Here is an 18,076-nt window from a genome sequence, read left to right as displayed (position 1 = left end):
TCGTCACATCCTGCACACATAGGATTGCATTGTCTTATTCTTTTATGAATTTCTCCTCTTACAGGTAGTCCACCATGCAGGCACTTCCAAATGAACACTTTCATTTTTTGATTTACCTTCTGCTTCCATAGTGTTTTCCAGATTTGAGTGATAGTTTCTTCATAGCTTGGTCCAGCTCCCTTCCTCCTTCTTGTGCACTCCATCTCCTTTTCCTTCATCCAAGTCTTGTAGCCAGATTGAGCTGTGTATTGTCCATTATGAGAATGTATCCAGTAGTAGCTGTTTTCTTTCCCTATTAGACTTATAGGTATTCTCAGAATTCTCTCAGCATCTTGTGAGTTGAAAATTTTAAAGATCAGGACTGTGTTCCATCGGTTGTTGATTATTAGATCAGAGACATACTTTAGTTGACACCCCTGAGGCTTTTCAGAAGTTGGTTTCCCGTATGGCCTATCTGGAATCTAGTTGTCATCCCGGATCCTAGTACCTTTACCATTTCCTATTTTCCTCCTGATGCCATTTTGAACTTCTTTTCTGATAGCTGATAGGCTTTGCCAAATCCATGAAGAATTCTGAGGCATTTTGCAATTGAAAATTGATTGTTTGGGATAGTATTTTACTTTTAAAACTTTACTGACTAACAAGTTTGCTTGTGTTAACAACTTTCAGACTTGTTTGGCCAGTAGAGCTTTATTAAACATTTGCAAGTCCTTGAATCCCATTCCTCCACTGCTTCTCTTCTCAGTTATTTTCCTCCAACCAATCCAATACATCTTTTTCTTCCCTTATGAATCCCCCACCAATGTCTGTCATTTTAGCACTAATATCTCTACACAGCTTAGTGTGTAATCTAAAGCACGACATTGTGTAGGTAAGCATGGCCATAGCCACTGCTTTGAGCATTATCTCCTTCCCTGCCTGGCTCAATAACTTGTTTTTCCACCCCTACAATTTCTTATCAATGGAGTTCTCAATGAAACCAAACATCGATATGTTTGGTCCAATTTTGAAACGGTGGTCCAATTCTTCATCATTGATATACTACTAACATCGATATGTTTCTTTTTTTTTTTTTTTTTTATGGTTAAGTTTAATCGGATTTTCCGAAACTCGGAAGAGTCCATGAAGTGACGCTACAAGTCGTCCAAATCTGAGCCCGAACTTTCGATATCAAAGTTTATGGGCTAGTTCTTGTGGGTGCAGCATGCTACTTCAACCATGAGTCCTCTGGTAAGGCCCAAACTTCATACGTTTCACGAAAGCACTACTTTGAAGCTGCCATTTGTAGATGGAAAATAATCACTCAGAATTTCTTTGTAAGCTCTTTCCAGAGCAATAGTACTCGTATACATTAAAAAAAAAAAAAAAATCTTTATTTTGAGCCGTTTTAGGCTACTTCCTTTAGGCAATATTCTCCTTACCCAGCATAAAAAAAATATATATATATATATATATATATATATAGATTGTTTTAATCCAACCGGACACATACTGTGCTAAAAAACGACAGGTCCACTTGGACAGTAAAACATTAATCGTTATTAGCTTCTTCTTTTTAAGTAATTCCGAGAACTCCGACGAGCATGTGTGTGTGTGTGTGTGTCAAATGAACTGATTCCGAGCGGCGTAAGTCTGTCCAAATTGCCATGATGACGGGACAACGTTGAAGAACTCCAACGTTCTTCCATTGACTAACGTGACTCTGAAAGAAAGCGTCTGGCCTCGAACGTCTACGCTGATTTGCCAGTTTGCACCCCAATTCCTGTGCATGGCCGCCCATGTTCTTGTTCCTGATCCCCTGATCCATACACTCTTGATGTCACCGCCTCCGCCCACGTTTGAAATCATCACCATGTTGAAATTTGATTGCCCCTTCAATGTGAAACGAACTCCACCACTCCTCCTGCAAGACACCCTGAATATTCCAAATTTTATTTTAAATAAAAAAAAAATTGTTTAGTAACATGCAAGGGTACATGTACGTACGTATGCTAATTCCGACAACATGCATCATAGATACAAAATGTTTTTGTAAGAGAATGCCTCAAACAAGTGGCATCGTGGACAAAGTTAGAGTTTGATTCATCCAAACAAATGATAATGATAGGGAAATATTTAGTTGATAACACGTTTCACCATTTTAAATCATAAAAGGATTGTTGGATTGGTACTCTTTTTAAGATTCAAGAAGCAAAAAAGTGCAAAACCACTATGCTCAAAAATATTTGCATGACAAATGGGATTTGCACGGAGTGATCTCACGCATTTTGTGGTGGCAATCAAAGTTTATTTGGTAATTAAAAAGGGTGCGATGTAATTACCTTCTATAAAGAACTGGAACAATGCCTTCGTTGCCTTGTCGCGCTATCCGCAGGAAGGCAGGCATGGACATGTCAAAGTGGTGGCGGGGAGGATCACACCAGCCGCCGTGGTGGTTTGGAGGGCAGAAGTTGGTGGTGGTGACGGTGACGGAAGCACGAGGAAGGCACCACCTCCGATCGAGCCTGGAGTTGCACATAACTTGGTAACAAGCACCACATGCCTCGCCACCTCTGAAGAGTGCACCACTTAAAGCTGTTGTGTACACACCAAAACCTGCCTGATATGTGTTCTCATACCCGCAAGCTCCACCTAACAAAAACATTATCCAACCCAACTTTAATCATCAGAAATTGGATATCTCTGGCCATTACTTAGTGTGCGTTTTCTTATTTTTCTGTTGTTTGTCTCCAAGAGATGGAGAAAAGATTATGCGAAACAGACTTGACGATGCATAACACATTAAAAAGAAGAGAGGATGGAACCTGCATGTGAAAAATCAGTTAAAACAAACACTACAAAATGAATGACATGCATAAACCAAGTCACTGCTCTGTTCCTGAGCGATCTCATCATAAGGGTCCGTTAATTCATTGTTCAGAACAAAATGAGAAACGAGCATCAATCTTAATCTTGCATGATAGAGTTGTATACAACATTAATTATATGCTCAATATTTATTATCCTGGAAAACAAAAGGAAGATTTTTACTCCAAGGATGTTACAGGGAGGAAATCATGCAGAACAACCTAAGAGAAACAAGCGTGTGTTTGCGAGAGTATGCACGAAAGAGTGCTTTCGAGGTTATGGACCTTATGGCATGGTTCATTTGCAATATAAATTGGTCCCATGCAAAAACTTTCTTACCAAGGGTGCCGGGATCTTGATTAATTCCATAAAATGTTGCACGAGCATGAAGCCAACCACGGGCTTCAACATTGATTCCCTCGAAGAGCACGACATTAATGAACAAAAGAAATTGGCAGAGCAAAACACAACATTTTTTGGCTTCCATTTAGTACGAGTTCTTCTCAACTAGAACTGCTTCACAAGCAAAGCAATGCAGTTTGTTGACACTTAATCCTATAGCTACTTGAGTTTCTCGGAGCCTCTCGGCTTATATAACAACCTGAAGGCTGAATATATGGTCCAAGGTAGGACGCGGTTGTCGGTGATTATTATTCAATCAACTTGTGCCCGCGCTACCATTAATGGTGACAGTTTTTGAAGTGCGCGTTTTATCCCACTTCCCTTGAGGTACGGAATTGTACGTACTTGTGCTTCAATATTCTCAGGATCAAGAGCAAGAAAGCACAAGCATGTGCTTCTGTGATGAAAAAGTCATACGTCCTCATATTCTGTTTCATGGTGTACTTGTCGGTGTTTTCATTCTAGATTGGCGTCCATACCAATTAATTCACGGTTTAGGTTCAAATAATCTTACAAAATGAGCGAGTTTAATTAGTGCATTGCTCTGTCCTCCATTTTTTCATAATAGTTAATGCATTATTTTGTTTCAATCTTGGTGTCTGTTCTTAACTGATTTTGATCTTTGAATAGCCAAAATCAGAATTCGAAGGATGGGTATCTTTTAGTCTCTAATTCTGACTTTTCTTCACTTGAAGGAAAAAAAAAACTAAGGCGGCGAAAAAGAAAACAGTTTGAGAATGTCATATTCCTGGTTTTCTGAACTAAAAGCAAATAAGAATTTGTTCTCAATCGAACCTGCTTTTAGTTCAGAAAATCAGGAATAAGAATTCGGGCTTGAGAGGGTTGTGAAGAGACGCTACTTGGCCTCCTAATACTAAATGATTTTCTCCAAACTAACTAAAGATGTTAGCGGGAATTCGGGGGCTTCTCAAATCTCGTAGGTAGGCAGTGGTCGTACGATAAGTAATGGCTGTACTTCGTTGAGGATGTTCCCTAGGGGATGGTTTGAAGATAAAAGTAATGGGCTTTCATCTTCCTTTTGTCAGCCAAAACCGTGATGAAGAAATAAGTTGATTCAAGATCTCCGTCGCAAAAGGAGGAAAACCAGAAAAGCAAAGAAATAAAACTAGGAACATTAGGAATTTAGCAGGAAGCAAAATAATGTGCAAAAATTTGGGTCCAAATATTTCTAGATATCATCAGCCGACAGCCAATTTAATACAGAAAATTTGCTTTGTTTGCCATGTGCTCCTAAGTTTAATCCGTTTTTGGATTAGTAGTGAACTGGGATTCCATGACAGATGATACCTCACGAACTCAGCCACTACCTAGCTTTCATTTTTAAATGTGATTCGGAATCCTTAACATGCACTGCAGTTGATTTACGAAGAAGAAATCAAAGTCCTGAGATTCTTTGTTCACTTTATCACATGCACAAAACATTAACCTATCAATGTCCGAGGAGAAAGGTTGAATTGGTTGGTAAGGTAAAAAAGGATGTATAAATAGAATGTTTGAATTCAAAACCTTTCACTTGTGTCATCGACAAAGGTGAGAAAGTTCATTTGAAGATGCTAACAACAGTTAGTTTGGACTAATTATACTCAAGCCACTCACAGTCTCAAATACTACCTCTGAAGTCCAAACCAAATCTAAAATAGTTCCACCAGGACAGGCCAAGTTGTTGGGCAGCCTAATACTATAATACATTACCTAATCCAGGGGAGGCGATCCTGAAGTAACATTTAGGGGATGTTTGGTAAATGAGTACGAGGGTTTAAAATGGGACCTGTGCTTATTGTTTACTAGAGTATTATGGGAATCATTTAATGATAATGAAAGTGTTAAATTTTACTCTCTCCTTATTACTTTGGGTATCAAAATAGTTCACTCCTTGGTTCAATGGAACCCATTTCGATTCCAAACATAACATGCAAGGAGAAATTAAAAGGAAAAAAAATACTCATACCATGAAAGGGATTCTGATTCCAATTCCAGAATACAGAACAAACACCCCCTTAAGTATTCATCCAATTCATTGACCTTCTTTTCTTTCCCTCGTATTATTCCAAGAAAATTACGAAATATCTGATTTTGCTAATTAATCTCTTATTCAATCAAACCAATCCGCTGACCTTCTTTGCTTTCCCACGAATTATTCCAAAAAAAAAAAATTGAAACTACAAAACATCTGACTTCACTAATTAATCTCTTATTCATTCAAATTCAAAGACTGACAGGGCATAGTGGTTTTCAAATGTTTCAATCTGCAAGAACCTGTCACTCTGCTATAAAACAACTAGCATCAGGTTCAACTTTAGCATTATTTGGGCTCGCAATGAATTGCAAACTCAGTTTCTAACAGTATCCTTCAACTAGTTGCGTATATGAAGTTAAACAGGCCCACTCAAATCTTCATAAACATTCCTGCCTTGTTCATCAGTCACAATAATGTTGATGTGGAAGATGCGAACCCCCCTTCATCTTTTCCACTTCAAAGTTCAAATGATAAGGTATCCAACTCAGCCACAGGATAACAGCTAAAACAAGATACGAGAGCCACTAAGAGAAACTTCTCACATCACTACAAGAAGGGTGAGTAAACCGGGATGACACCCTTTTTTCTTCAACAGCAGTTCAATCTCAGCTTGATATAAGTTTCTAAGTAACAATACTAGAAGATATATCATGTACAGGAGACAAATGTCGTCCGCCAGGTTTTCATATCCAGCTAAAACCTCTAAATTGCTACATGTATCTAATCTCTGTGACTGTTTTTATAAGGACAGTCTCACAATTTGTACAATTACACAAACAAAACTTACATCAGAAAAGTAGAAGGCATAGCACAAAGCAGCAGACAAGGAAGGAGAGTAAATTCCGCATAGACTTTTCCACCTGCAGCTCCTGCCTTCTCATCCTCCTAGGGCTACCATTTACAGTAGCAGGATGGCTAGAGGAAAACAAACTTGTGCCTGAGCTGGCAAACATCCCTGGAAAAACCATTTCCCCAAACATCACGATAGTTGGACTGTAATAACTGGTCATTGCTGTATTTCCAAATCCAGATGGTCCCATGGATGCATAACCACCAAAAGCATGGGGGAAATATGGCTGGTGATGGAAAGGCTGCAACTGTGGCTGAAAGTACTGCGGTTGTTGAAAAGAATCCGGCTGGGATTGGAACAGATTGGCATGAAGTTGTTGGTGTGAATGAGACCCTATTGATGATGCATTACTGGGTAGAGCATTGATTCCAATAGCAGAGGGCCTCTGTGGTATGGCCAAATCCAGTTGGCACTTCCTCGCTTCAGATTCTGGTGACGATGTTCCACGTCCATAGAGAGGAACCAATAGGGAGTTTGAAATGTCAGTCTTACAGACTGGACATTTTGGCCGTTCTTCAGAGTCGAGGGAGGAGCTCTGAACATGGAGCCATTTGTAAATACAAGGCCAACAATAAAGATGACCACAAAGGGTGACCACAGGGTCATGTGCTGAGTCCAGACAAATGTTGCAATCAAAACCTCCATTTAGATTCTCGGAGGCAACAGTCGGAGCTGGAACTGAATTTGATTTCTGCTTAACTGATTCATCTTCTTCAAATTCGAAACTAATGCTCGAATCACTGAAGAACTGCTCAGAGTCCATGGATCTGTTGAAAATCAGGACAGGTCTTATAAACCTCTTATATATAGCTTGATAGACAACAATAAATTAGTTACTTGACAAGACAGAGACATTCGATTAGTAGATCATCCAAATAGGGGCACGGATATGCGCAGCCAAGAAAAGCCATAACAGGTTGAGGTCAACAAGAAATTGGGGGACATATTGGAGGAAATCTAGGGCATCTTAACCTAGTCAAACGCAGATAACACAAAAAGTCTGAACAAAAGTATCAACAAAAAGTAAAGATGCGTAGAAGTGCATTCAAACAAAGATAAAATTTTCAAAGATGTTAAACACTATGAGATAAAAGCAAATGTATTATATATTGGTGTAAAAGGAAAGGCAATGGCTTGAAGACATGTATCTATGCCAGAATGGCCCAAGTTAATAACATATTCAACACATGCAACCACATAGGAATTGCGTTGGTCCCAGTGTCTCCCTTCTTTTAAAGACAACTGAGCATACATCATTACCAATTGACCCTCAACAAGAAAAAGCAACTATAGTGTGCCTAGGGCAAATGGAGTAGAAAATGGAATCGAATTTAGTCCGAGAACAAAAGTTAAATGCACTCCCACTCTCTCTCCTTCCCTATATACAGCTTGAGATTTTGCCAGGTCCGGATGGAAGATAACGACTTTGTCCTACAAGAAGTCTTGTCCTTCCAATAGGCTTATGCAGCAAAAATAACCATAGGTAAGGATTCTAAGATCCGTATTTCTAGTGATTTGTGATGTAACCTCTGTTGAAACACCAAAAATTTTACCAAAGTTGAGAACTTTTTATCAATATATATATACACACCGCCAAAGAAAAAGAAAAAGGACTACCAACAAACACAGATAAACCTTTACCGTGATCTTCCAGCACGGCAGTCAATAGATCATAAGCTACCACCAAATCCAGAATTCATGAAGAAAGGAACATTCAAAGCCCTCCTAACAGCACTATGTAACAAAAAGCAAGAAAATTTAATTTCATCCGGGACAAAAAAAAAAACACAAGGCACCATTTCAGAAAAAAAGTACGGTTTTTTTTTTTAATCAATTTACTTCATGAGGCAGAGGACTATCAATTACCAGCTGAACAAAATTTTGTTTTTCTTGTTATCAATATAACAATCTAGCTAATTTTACAGATATATTTAGGATTAAAGGAAAAGAAACAAAATATACAAAAGAGTGAGCTAACCAGGAAATCCCTTTAGTCCGGAAATAATCAAACTTCAATTTCGCGGAAATCAAATTTCGCCATCACAAAAACAGTGAAGTATTCTGACCAAGATGTTATTCCTTTTCTTACCAAATAAACTAAAAATCCGTGCCATAACTTACAAAACAAGCCACAAACACTTTTTCATTTCAATTTTTCTCAGATAAAGAACGGATCATATTTTTCTCTCATAATTCCCAATGATCTGTATAACAAGAGAATAATTCCCAGAAAACAAAAGGATACAAATAAGCCAGACATAAAGAAAGAAAAGCCTACCAGTCAAGATGTCAGAAGAAGATAAGCTGAAGAAGACTTTGCAATGTCTATAAGGAGAAAAGGGGGCCGGTTTTCTTTTATATTTTGCGTCTGTATTTAAAGATAAGATAAGAAATCAATGAATGTGGAAGTAAAATTGAAATGGGCTAGTGAAGGGAGGCCGATCAAATGAGGAAAATTAAGGGGAAGATATAAGGGGAGGAAAAGTTCAGGAAATGGGGAAGGAGGATGGAATGTGGTGGCGGATGAGGAGGAGGAGGAGGAGGAGGCGAAGAGGGAGAGTGGAAATGATATGGTGGAGAGCAAATAGTGGCGAAGAAATATGAAATGAATGAAAAGATTGTGAAAAACTGAAAATGGCTGTTTAATATAAAAGCCCAAAGGCGATATAGGGTTATAGCCGCGTAGCTGTTTGTTAGGTTGCCGTGGGCACAGGTATGGTAGGAGCCTAGAATTGTGATCAAAATTAGTAAAGTCTAGTAGCTTTTATTTTTTCAATTAATACCTTTGGATCGTGCTACGCATCAGGATTTTGATTACCTCTGAGTATTTATAATCTAACTGTTCTTGGGTTAATTTCGACTTGTTGGAAGTAGCTTTTATTTTGTCAGCTGGGGGTTTGTTTGGATAGGATATTATTTAAAATATTAATTTGTTTGGATTGTGAATTATTAGAGATATTTTTAGTGTAGCACTTTTTGTGATGTGATGTATGTGAGATAAAAAGGTAATTGAAAAAATAAAAAGGTGTGTTGGAAATTGTAATAATAATGTAAGCAAATATATTTTGGCAAATAAATAATTACTGTAGTACTTTTTGTGATGTGATGTATGTGAGATAAAAAGGTAGTTGGAAATATAAAAAAGTGGATTGAAAAATGTGTTTATGATGCAAGCAAAATATTATTTGGGGTAAGTTCACTATCCAAACAAAAAAAATGACTCAAAATATTATTCAATTTTGTGTGTCACACTCAAACATTTAATTTATGCAAGTAGTAATTTATTAAAATGACTAACGGAAACATTTATTTTTTATAAGTTTTTAAAGTAAAAAAACTGTGTGTCTATGTCAAATTAACCTATGCAAGTAGTAATTTATTAAAAAGACTAACAGAAACATTTATTTTATAAATTTTTCCCTTTTTAAAATTAAAAAAAAATTTGCTTCTATCTGAAATTAACCAGGATTTTAGCGTTTGAAGATTTTGATCTTCTCGTTATTTATAATTCATTAATGACTCGAAATTTAACCTCATAGAATTGTTCATTTCATTCGATTTAGATCAGTGCCTCGAATTAATCTATTTTCTCTATTCACAAAATTCATCTAAAAGCCACAAAGTTTCACAAATTAAGACACTAAATTGAAACGTAGAAGTAAATTTATTTTTCACCCATATATGATTGTCAATGCCGTTGATCCATATGAATCATGTTAAAGTTGTCGAAAAGTTCAAAAAATATTAATTCATTAAAATCAATTTCTATAATTTTAATTAAGAGCAGAAAAAAGTACACCAAATAAAAAAGATGGACTCGTCGCAAAAGCTTATATGTATGTATGTATGTATGTATATATATATATGTGTGTGTGTGTGTGTGTAAAGAAGAAACTACAATACAAATTCGATGAAAAAGACGGGTGGGCCCTTGAGATTGGGCAGGCATTTCTTCCTAACTTGTGCGTACTTGTCTACTTGATTAAGTAAATTGAAGAGAAGGCAAGGCCTATCCACTTCCTGAATATGGTACATGTTTTTTCCCTCTTTCTGATGGTGAGCAGGTTGGGAAATTAGAGATTGAATACGGTACTTGGTTATCTACTTCTTGATTATTTCTATTATGTTACTCAAGTGCAGAAAAAACATACCCAATTAAAATGACGAACTCATCATACAATTTTTTTAATATATAGTATATAATTAATCTTTTATATACTAATGATATATATTTTTATCATTAAATATATAATATATAATTTAAATCTAAATTTTACATATATTTTATATATTTAATTGTAATAATATATATAAGATTAACTGATATCTACACACACGCGTGTATATATATAAAAGTAGAAGCTACAAAATTGATAATTGGTGGAAAAGACGGGTGGGCCCTTGAAAGTGGGCAGGCGGCGTGCTTTGCTCCTTTTATTCCTAACTTGATTAAGTGAATTGAGGAAAAGGCTTATCTCCTTTTAAAGATGCAATTTTTTTTTTTTCATTTTTCTGGTGATGAGCAGGTTGGGAAATTAGAAATTGAATATATAGGTGGGGTCGGGATGGGGACCACTTTGGTGGAAGCAACAAAAAAAAAAAAAACTTAACTTAAATGAAAAAGAAAAAGGAGGGATGGGTAGGACTCCACCAAGCTTTGTGCACCGTCGGATCATTTTTGATCTAACGACGTCTGTCACCCGTGAAGTCAGCATTATGTCACCCTGTTGACTTCTGGTGCTATGCTACGCTACTAATAATTTTGAATCCACTAGTTTTTCGAATATTATAAAAAGTTTTTAAAAAACACTCTAAAATGTAATTTATTTTTTTAATATTTAAAATATACTTTAAAAATTTTATTACTCTTAGATATTTTAAAACATATTCTAAAAATATTTCAAAATATATTTTAAAAACTCTGTTGTAGTAAAATTTTTCAAAAACACCTTAAAAAATAACTAATTAAAATTGAGCCAATTTTTAACGTCTTTTTATCATTTTTCCTTAGGGCAATTTCCATGTAAACTCCTAAGATGAACACAATCGGAAATGACAAGTGTGCTTTGGTGATATTAATCACATCACAAAATGATTTGCGATAGGTTTTCAGAAAATGTATCGTAGTAATTTGAAATGCATGACATAAAAGGATAATTGAAAAATATGTTTACGTAAAAATTGTTGATGAAAAATGGCTATCTAAACTGGCTTTTTCCTAAATAAAGTGACCAACACAGGGCTATGCATAAATGTATATGGTTATCGAGTTTACCGTGCCACTCGTCATTGAAAATGTGCTGAAGCATAAAGAATAAGAATGAGGAAAGGTATTAGCATATTATTGTCTTCCTAATCAACGATCACATGGCACAACATGATCTCAGGATGTGTTTACATTGGCACGGAATCTTAAGACCCCGTTTGGATTGTATTTGGTAGTTTTCTAAAATAATAATGTAATATTACGTTTTTGTGATGTGATATAATGGCGTGAAAAAATATTTTCAAAATAACCAAAATCTTTTTTGAGCAATACAAACAAGAATTTAGGCCAAAATTTTTGCCTTTAGGGATTCATGCATTACTTTTCTTAATACTTTTTTGCGCATTCCTCAAAATATCATTTCAACAATGAGAATCTGAATACTTGGAAAAAAGGCCTTGTTTGGATAGTAATTTTTCTGAAAAATTACTACGTTAAAATTACTACGTTTTCTCTGAACACATTTTTTAATTATTTTTTTATTTTATATATTTATATATTAAATTGTTGTAATAATTTTTCTTAAAATATCCAAAAAAAAAATTCCAAACTAATCGTTTTACTGATCATGCGAGAAGAACCAAAGCTGAGAGGCTAAACGCACCTTAAGACCAGAAGACGGATGATGTCCTTAGGGCTTAAGAGTAGGGCCACACTAATTAAGATGAGACTGCCGTCTAACACAGTAACACAACGCAGAAAGGAATCTTTCACCGCCCAATATGGATGAGACCGACGGCTCTTGTCCTTTCATTTGTTTCGTGTCGGCGAGAACGTACGAGTGGATGCCCCGACAAAAACCGAAAGTTTTCTCGTCTTCAGAGGTTCTGTTTGAATAGAAGATTATTTGAACAAAAAGCTTCTAAGCAGCTTGTATGAACAGGATTGGCCTTTTTATAACCTGAATTTCTATGGTCTAAATATTTATGTAATGGGTTCAAAATAAATTTTGTTTGGACAGTCATTTTTTTTAAAAAAAAAATTATTATATTTTTTGTAAATATATTTTTTAATTATTTTTTTATCTTATAAATATTAAATTTTTATAATAATTTTTTAATAAAAAAAAATTTAAAAATTACAATCCAAACAGAACCCTCGGATTCGATTTTTTCTCCCAGGTGACGTTGAAACAGAAAAAGTTTCAAAGCCAAGAATTGACGGTCAAGAAGAGGAGAAACATTTACATGGCTGCCATTGGATTACGTGGTAGGATGGGAACATCATTATAAGAAACTCGATCATATAACAGAGAGTGTTGAGGCATGATTGTATTGTATTGAGGATCGCTGACAACCATTTTTGTCCCAAACTCGATCTCCCTCATCTTATCGGTTCACAAGAAGAAGCACAGAATAATTATAATGGTTGCAGCAGCAGGGTAAACGCCTGCAATTTAAAATGACAACTTGATGTGACGTAGTATAGCGGGCATAGTAAAGGCGAGTGAGCGCTCCCATGGATAAGACTTCGACGTCTGAACATACAGCCCAGCTGTTTTTGACGTTGAGTGCTGGTAGTGGTAGCCTACTGCTTCCCTCTTCGTTGATGATGGAGATAAGATAGCAACCGACTTTATCCTTCTCTTCTTTGTTTAGATCTTTCAATCATTTTTGCCTGAGCCAGCTTTCTCGGCAAGTTTTGGTTGGTTGGTTGGTGATACACTACTGTCAGAACAATAATTTATTTTCCTATCAACTTCATATATTTTCATTGATTTTGTTAGACCCATTTATCTACTAATAATTACTCTTTTCTCCTCTTTCTAATCAATTGACTAGTCTGCAAATTTTTTTTTTTTGTGCTTTCTTTAATTTATTTACTTGTTATTTTCATAACTCACTCATTCAATTTTAACTTTTTTACCATAATCTTTTATTATATTGTAATTCTTTTTTTTATTTTTAAAAGTTGTGTTTATAAGTTATTTTTTGCAAATACAACATGATTTAACTCAAGCACTCTAAGTGAAGATAATCCAAAAAGTGTAGGTACCGTACACCATGATTTAACTCAAACAGTTCAAATGAAAATAATCCAAAAAAGTGTAGGTACACTTTTCCTTCAATATTCACGTGTTGAAGTCAAGATGTAGACACACTTTTTCCTTCAAAAAATGTAGATTAAAATGACTTTGATCTAGATATTAGAAAATAAGGATAGGTGACGAAGTCAAGAATTATCAACTTAAAAAATAGAAAAAAGAAAAGAAAACAAAAAATCCAACAATATTGCTGTAACAAATATTACTCAAAAAATTGCGAACTTGAAATTTACTATAATTGCATCCCAAATTTAATCAAAATTTATGATCACTCCAAAAACTGTAATCATAGATTATTTGATAGAAAATATAATGGAATAAAAGCAAAAAGAAAAGAAAAAATGCAGGAAAAAACTTACCAATAGCAATAGAGAAATAATAAGAGTACTCTGAAGCGGAGAAAATTTTATGCAAAAGGTCTTAAACCACATACTGCAAAGGTTTTCAAAAAAATCAAAAGAAATTGTAAAAAAGATATCAAAAGCCAGGAATGAAAGGGAAAGTTAAAAAAAAAAAAACTTGATGCTATGTTATTGAAAACGAGGAAGAAAATGGTATCTAGTCAACAATGGACCCAACAAAATCAATAGGAGTACATGACGTTGAATAATTGAGGGTAATATTGGTATTTGAATAAAAGTTGTCCTATGCTAATCCTTCATAATTTCTATTTCCATACATAAGCAATATTGGGTACAATGAGTAGGTCTCTTCTCCATCCACCAAAAAAAAAGGACTATCCTGATAATTGAACTATTGATCATAATTTTTCTAAGGGATGAAAACTGAAAAGTTGTTCCGAAATAGTTACTGGACTCTCTCGGACCTCAGCGTCAACATGTTGCTAATAATACCCACGTTTGTGAAATAGGCAAATGTAGCGGAGAAAACTGCTCCTGCAGTTTTTCCTTTACAAATGACAAAGCTAGACCCAGCCCACATCCATGGTCACAAAGCCCAGAGGGAGAGGCCAGCCTAAATCTTTACTAAAAAGTCACCTCACTTCGAAGTACTAAATTCATTCGAACTTCGAAGTATCGTCAAGTTTGCTCCAATTTGTCAATGTAAGATTCGACAACAAAAAAGTGAAAAGGAAACAGGAACCAGGATTTCACTGAACATGAGTAGCATGGCTTGCTCCAGTCTTCAAAGATTTCTGTAGTTTAGCAAGCATGCCTCTATAATGCCCCTGCATTTGTCCACGTGCAGCAGGTATTTTGGAGATAATAGCAGAAGCAGCTTTAAAGTGAGGAAAACCAATTTCACAGTGAGAGATGTCCTCTTCTCAAAAAAAAAAAAAAAAAAAAAGGCATACAGAATTAATTCTAAAAGACAACGTCAAACTGTAAAAACTTTAGTAACCAAGATTATCTCAATACAAATAGGGAATGCAGTAGCATCCATCTATACAGAACCATCTTAGGATTATTGAATCTGCTCGTGAAACATCATGGACAGGATACCCGCCACTTTACAAGAATTTTTCTATGCTAGTAGTCAATACTTGTTTTGGAACTGCACCAATGACAGCGTCTTTCTTTTCTCCATTCTTGAAAATCATTACAGTTGGGATGCTTCGGATCCCATATTTAGTTGCAATTCCAGGGGAATCATCTGTATTAACCTTGTAGCATTTAAGTTTACCAGCATACTCCTTAGCCAGCTCGTCAATTACGGGGTGAATAATGCGGCATGGCCCACACCATGGAGCCCAAAACTCAACCAGAACAGGTGAATCACAATCTAGTACCAGTGACTGCCACGTATCATCCTTGACAGGTGGGACTGCAATTTATTCAAGAACCAAAGAACAATTTTAAATTTTTATTTACCAGTTTCCCACAAAAATCCTAGAAATTGAGTAGCAGATCATGAATTTGGAACAGGGTTATCTGTATCGGAAATTCTTCAACCAGAGTCTAAATCCATGGTCGCGCTGACGGAAACTTAAAAGAGCACCAGCGCCTGCCTCTCAAAGTAACATCTCATTTGGTGGTTGGATAAAGAAGGAGAAAGCATCAAATTATAATGTATTTGTTTTAAAACTTATATGAGCACTAAGCCAATATCACATAAACTCTTGGACTTTGGAAAAAGATATTGCAAAACAGGATAAGATAATAACCAACAACAGATCCATTTTCAAGAGCCAACATAGAGAATAGGAGCAGATCACCAGCCATCATTTTTGTTTCCATATACTTCTCTCTGTAGCCACAATTGGAATTGCAAGAAATCACTATTCAAAAGACGAGAATCTTACTTTTATCAGCGCTCTAAGCTATACTAGTTTGCCATTTTGATTCATCAATTATGAAGAAGAATACAGATTCAACATACACCATAAGTGTGGATACAGAAGAAGACAACACATACACATAGGGGATATGCTTACAAACACCGGTAAGGAAAAACTACCAAAAAGTTCTTCTCTAGAATAGGAAGCCCTACCATTGTCAGATAAATCTTTTCTACATGTCTAATGAGAGCATATTTGGTTCCTGCAACTACTCTTCACTATTTACGCATTCTCAGACAGCATAAATAGACATACAAAACAAGAAGCTCACAAGAAAAACAAAATTGGCTGCTTATGTCATTCACAAAGATTGTCGCCCAGGGTCTGCAAATTCAATAATGATTTCAGAGCCTGATATTTTTAAAGAAACTATTCTTCCACCTTAAGAATGCATTTCTATATAAAATGTTTCCAGCGAAGTTCTAAGATGAAGTTTGCACTTTGAGCACAATAACTCCTTAAAATCCAACTATTCAGGGAAAGGACTATACTATGTAAGCTAAGTTTGTGGAAACAACATACAAATGAAAACGTAAAGCAAACAAAAGAACAGGAAAAGAAAACATCAAATTGAAGTTAGCTTATAGTCGTATAAGCCCTAACTTAACCAATAACGTCCTAGAGATCTTCATATAAGACGGTCAGAAATGTACACAGTCCCTTAAAACTAATAATTCCATAAAATTAGTTCCCAAAAGGAGGAATAACTCCCCACGACAGGAACCAGATAGACTGAATACAAATACAATTTATTAGTAACCGTCCTAACTAAGATTAGAGAAAGACTCGGACCATATGCGTGTAACGAGTCAAATTATCTGCTACTATAATTCTCAATTGCAAGTTGCTTTTCCTGACTACAATTCTAGCTTGCTCTGAATGATGCTGAGGGAAAAGATTCTCGCTATGATTAACTCTTGAGTTGCACGACAGTAGATACACAATTCTCCAGTCACATTTTCAAAAGCGAATATTACCAGTGACTTTGGATTAAGCTACAAGCGAATTTCGCACTTCAATCAAATTTAAGTTCGACAGTCGAACAGAAATTACCACCTCAACTCCTGCATAAAATTCGCCAAGCAGATTCACGCAAATTCCAGCACATATTTTAAAATCAACCTAAACAAAGAAGCTACAAACAATCCAATTCAATATAAACTTCGATTTCAGATATCATGAGTATACACAGAAGCTAAAAAACAAAGAACCGTTTCTAAAAAGCAAAAGCAAAGAGTTCGAAATAATCTAACCTACTAGAGCGGTATCCTGAGCTTCGCAAACAATTCGACTTCCACGGCGAGCGAGTCTGGCATTTGAACTGAGCGAGGCGGAGGACGACGGCCTAGTCGACTGGATCTTAAGTCCTCTAAACTCGGAAAACCTGATGCGGCTGGTAGAGAATGGAGAGCCGGGGATGGGAGCCAAGGAAGCTGAGGGCAGAGACGCGGCGCGTGGTACGGTTAGGGTTTCGAGAACGCCTGCCATCCCGGGAGAACAGAGGTTTTGTTGATAAGTTTCTGGTTCCGATTCTTTGATTTTTCGATTCTTTTTGGTTTTATTTTTGATTCGGATATTTACAAAGGAAAAATGAAGTGGAGGAGGAAAGAGTGGTGTGTGTGTGTGAATGTGTGTGGCGGAGTTGAGTCTGTTGGAGTGTTGGGGATATGAGATTAGATGGATGAGGAGTGTGGGGAATATCGGGCCACGTGTCACTCGTTCGTTGTTTGGACTTATTATTGTTTTTTCTCCTGGTTTTGTTTTTACATGGGATAGTTTCATAAACCTCCCCTGAGGTTTTATGAAATATCACCTAGCTCCTTCGAGGTTTTCAAAATCTCACTTAGCACCCCTTGAATTGACATTTTGGTAACATTGGAAACCCTTCTAACTAAAAGTAATATTAAAAAATTCATGTTTGAGGAGAGAGATTATTTTAGTGCCTTTAATACCCTTAGGCTATAAAAAAATGAACATTTTACAAACCAAGGAAAAAAAAGTACTAAATTGAAACCATCTTAAAAGTGAGGAGATGAAAATTGATTAGATTTTAAATTACAACCAATAGTCACTTCTACGGTAGAAAGAGATAGTAAAAGCAAATACTATTTTTTAAATCATTTCTACAAATAAAACCCTTCATAGCGTTGAAGGTAATTAACATGTAAAATCATACATTTGAGCAAAAAAAAACTTAGTAACAGATGAAATTCAACTTCAATATCATACAAAAAATTTACTCAAAATAGACAGACTTTTTTTATGAGTGTAAAATATGAAAATTTTATTATAGAAAAAGTCAGAATTTGAAAAACTATTTGGAGTTTCAA

At 35.8% G+C, this 18,076-nt stretch overlaps 3 protein-coding genes across 4 annotated transcripts; all 3 read right to left on the bottom strand.

Annotated features, from left to right (window-relative positions):
• Nucleotides 1-1,441: 1,441 nt before the first annotated feature.
• Nucleotides 1,442-2,644, bottom strand: LOC113689908 (expansin-A12). The gene is made up of 2 exons (XM_027207711.2): nucleotides 2,322-2,644; nucleotides 1,442-1,915 (listed from the first exon to the last, which is right to left on the bottom strand). The coding sequence occupies exons 1-2, from the start codon at nucleotides 2,642-2,644 to the stop codon at nucleotides 1,603-1,605; spliced, it is 636 nt and encodes a 211-aa protein (XP_027063512.2). The 3' UTR covers nucleotides 1,442-1,602.
• Nucleotides 2,645-5,845: 3,201 nt separating this feature from the next.
• On the bottom strand, nucleotides 5,846-8,930 carry LOC113690716 (E3 ubiquitin-protein ligase RMA3-like). 2 transcript variants are annotated; one of them, XM_027208717.2, is made up of 3 exons: nucleotides 8,416-8,844; nucleotides 7,779-7,871; nucleotides 5,846-6,904 (listed from the first exon to the last, which is right to left on the bottom strand). In XM_027208717.2, exon 3 carries the CDS (start codon nucleotides 6,898-6,900, stop codon nucleotides 6,076-6,078), a length of 825 nt encoding a protein of 274 aa, XP_027064518.1. In that variant the 5' UTR covers nucleotides 6,901-6,904; nucleotides 7,779-7,871; nucleotides 8,416-8,844; the 3' UTR covers nucleotides 5,846-6,075. The 2 variants fall into 2 exon arrangements, with proteins under 2 accessions (XP_027064518.1, XP_027064517.1); XM_027208716.2 differs by lacking the exon at nucleotides 7,779-7,871 and having other exon boundaries at nucleotides 8,416-8,930.
• Nucleotides 8,931-14,766: 5,836 nt separating this feature from the next.
• Nucleotides 14,767-17,394, bottom strand: LOC113690755 (uncharacterized). The gene is made up of 2 exons (XM_027208779.2): nucleotides 17,000-17,394; nucleotides 14,767-15,232 (listed from the first exon to the last, which is right to left on the bottom strand). Exons 1-2 carry the CDS (start codon nucleotides 17,232-17,234, stop codon nucleotides 14,919-14,921), a joined length of 549 nt encoding a protein of 182 aa, XP_027064580.1. The 5' UTR covers nucleotides 17,235-17,394; the 3' UTR covers nucleotides 14,767-14,918.
• Nucleotides 17,395-18,076: the final 682 nt, after the last annotated feature.

Source organism: Coffea arabica, chromosome 5c (genome assembly GCF_036785885.1).
Source record: "Coffea arabica cultivar ET-39 chromosome 5c, Coffea Arabica ET-39 HiFi, whole genome shotgun sequence".
Classification (NCBI taxonomy): domain Eukaryota; kingdom Viridiplantae; phylum Streptophyta; class Magnoliopsida; order Gentianales; family Rubiaceae; genus Coffea; species Coffea arabica.
This window is presented reverse-complemented; position numbering and strand designations above follow the sequence as displayed.

Bases quoted from the DNA above. Each gene is read 5' to 3' on its own strand.
- LOC113690755 (XM_027208779.2), bottom strand. From the start codon at position 17,234: ATGGCAGGCGTTCTCGAAACCCTAACCGTACCACGCGCCGCGTCTCTG. The intron at 15,233-16,999 runs GTTAGATTATTT...AATAAATTGCAG, and splicing joins TCAGGATACCGCTCTAGTAG to TCCCACCTGTCAAGGATGAT.
- LOC113690716 (XM_027208716.2), bottom strand. From the start codon at position 6,900: ATGGACTCTGAGCAGTTCTTCAGTGATTCGAGCATTAGTTTCGAATTT.
- LOC113689908 (XM_027207711.2), bottom strand. From the start codon at position 2,644: ATGTTTTTGTTAGGTGGAGCTTGCGGGTATGAGAACACATATCAGGCA. The intron at 1,916-2,321 runs GTAATTACATCG...TGGAATATTCAG, and splicing joins GTTCCAGTTCTTTATAGAAG to GGTGTCTTGCAGGAGGAGTG.